At 32.2% G+C, this 2,332-nt stretch overlaps 1 protein-coding gene across 2 annotated transcripts in view; it reads right to left on the reverse strand.

Moving 5' to 3' along the window:
• Positions 1-2,332, reverse strand: part of USO1 (USO1 vesicle transport factor) — an 85,022-nt gene that overhangs the window by 26,020 nt on the left and 56,670 nt on the right. For both annotated transcript variants that reach the window (XM_017514758.2, XM_017514757.2), the window contains one exon: positions 948-1,121. In XM_017514758.2, the coding sequence (XP_017370247.1) occupies positions 948-1,121 (174 nt within the window). The remainder of the gene's footprint in view (positions 1-947; positions 1,122-2,332) is intronic.

The following is a 2,332-nucleotide window of genomic DNA, read 5'->3' on the forward strand; positions in this document are numbered from 1 at the left end:
AAAAAAAAAAAAAAAAAAAAAAAAAGATATGAGATTCAGATAACCCAGTCAGGAGAGAAGTAAAAGAAATCCTAGGAGGATGGCAAAAGAAAGACTCAGGACAAGAGACATGGGGCAGAATTAAAACCCAGACTGGAGTAGGAGAATGGAGGGTGTGCAGAAAGCCTGAGGTGGCGAGTGAAGTATTAAGCATATGATTATTAAGCATATATACCTATGCATACATAGAGTAACAGTAAAATGAAGAACACAATTATGACTCATGGATGAGAAAAATATATATTTAAATAAGTATATAGGGCTCTATTTGGCTTAGCAGGAATGGTATCAGTACCACTGTAAAAATATAAGCCCCGACTACTGATTTAAATATAAATTCCATAAAATAATTATGGGGCAACATGAGGAAGTAAAGTAGGACTTACAGTAAGGCCAAGTGAGGCTGAAGGCAGTTATTTTTGTTATAACACTTTTATTATTATTTGTACTTTTAATATTTCATGTGTTAATTTGAGAAAAATTTAAAAAAATTAAATAAATTTCTGTTCTTCAAACTAACTTCTTTTTCTTATAAGTAAGCAACAGAAAATACCACACATCAGGGGAAAATAATTTACTATTTAATGAATCTACCAGTTGAGTAAGACTAAGTCAATTTGTTCTCAAAATAAAAACATAAATCATACTGTGTATTCCTGTTGAATAATAAAATTAATGAGAGACCTTTATAGATGGATCTACAAAGCTTTAACATGATTATTTATATACTATAAAACTTGAGGAATGAGCATATCTTTTGGAATCAATACTTTGATCATTATGTGAATTATATTTTAGTAAGATCATTAAAAAAATTTAACCTAAAAACATGTTTTTCCTTAAAAAAAAAAAAAAATGGTTTTTCCTTCAGCAAATATCTAATTCTTCCTAGGATTCAGGATTTCAACTTCCGTAGTTGCCTTTGACTTCATTTGCTTTACCTCAGTCAGGATATCAGCGGGAACTCCAGTAGCCATTAGGATAGTACAAAGCTGCTGCAATAACCCACACTGGAACATAGCCTTCTGGCAGCTACTGGTAGCACCAGGAGGGTTGGTGGGGGATACCAGTACACGAACAAGCTGTGAAAGAAAGAGAAAACAAAATGTGTCTTTTAAAGATTTGAAAGGCTTGAGGCAAATCTGTTCTATGTGAACTTTGAAGTACTCCCTTACTTGCTCGGCCATATTTAGGTGCTCTTTCTTTTGTGCTCCCACGGCAATAGTTCCGTTATAGTAACATTACATTATCCTGCTTACTTAACGTTGTCTTCTTCAGGTGATTGTGAACTTCCAGAGAGAAACTGCCTTGGTCATTTTTGTTTCCCAAATAAGCATAGTACTTGTAACAGTGCATATTTAATAAGTAAATGAATGAATAAGTTACAGAGTGGCAAATTACTTATCAAAGTTAATAATTAACTACCTAATAAGAAAGCAGGTCTGGAAACAGAATGAATTGATATGTGATAAACTTCCCCTAAACTGGAAGTATTTCCAGAGAGGCTAAAACCAACAACTGGAGACATGGGATCGGCTCTATTGATTGCTAATGCCAATTAAATCCCTATGATTCTATGATTACTTGGACTGTAAACATGAAATTTCAGAAACATGAAAAAAGTCATCTCAAATAACTACTTAACATAGTTATGTCTCCAAAGTCACTTAACATGTATCTCACATTTAAAACTAGAGTTATGTGTATATGTAGACACAAAAATCTTGTTAATCAAGATCAAATGGGGGTATACATGACAATACTTTGTTAACATCAAAGTGCTATATAAATGTTAACCATTATTTTTATAAGAGAGATACAGAAGTAATCAATGATTTAAGAGAGTAGACTAAAACACTTTTATTAGTACAGCCAGCACATATTATGATCTATGGATTAAGTCCACTAAGAAACCCCTTTCTTTTTTGTGAGGGAGGAGCTAAATACTAAAAAAAAAAAAAAAAGTTTGAAAAGTGCTATTTTTATTGTTGTTGAATAAAATGGTGACCAGAAATCACTAGAATTAGAGAAAAACTTCAACCAGTAGTTAAGTCAGTGAATAATGACAAAATAGATTTAGATGTTTCCATGTCTGGCTTAACAGGCATTTCAAAGAACATTCATTAATAAACTGATGTCACTAAAAAGAAGGTCAGATTTACACTGGTTCCTGTCCTTGGACTTTTCTAGTGAGATTTCTGGTGTTTTTTCCTCCCTTAATTTATTTCCCTACTATCCTTACTACTTCTTTTCCTTCTTTTTTGCAATATGGAAAATATTTTTAGTTTTTACT

The sequence above is a fragment of the Cebus imitator genome, unplaced genomic scaffold (assembly GCF_001604975.1).
Source record: "Cebus imitator isolate Cc_AM_T3 unplaced genomic scaffold, Cebus_imitator-1.0 Scaffold537, whole genome shotgun sequence".
Lineage (NCBI taxonomy): Eukaryota > Metazoa > Chordata > Mammalia > Primates > Cebidae > Cebus > Cebus imitator.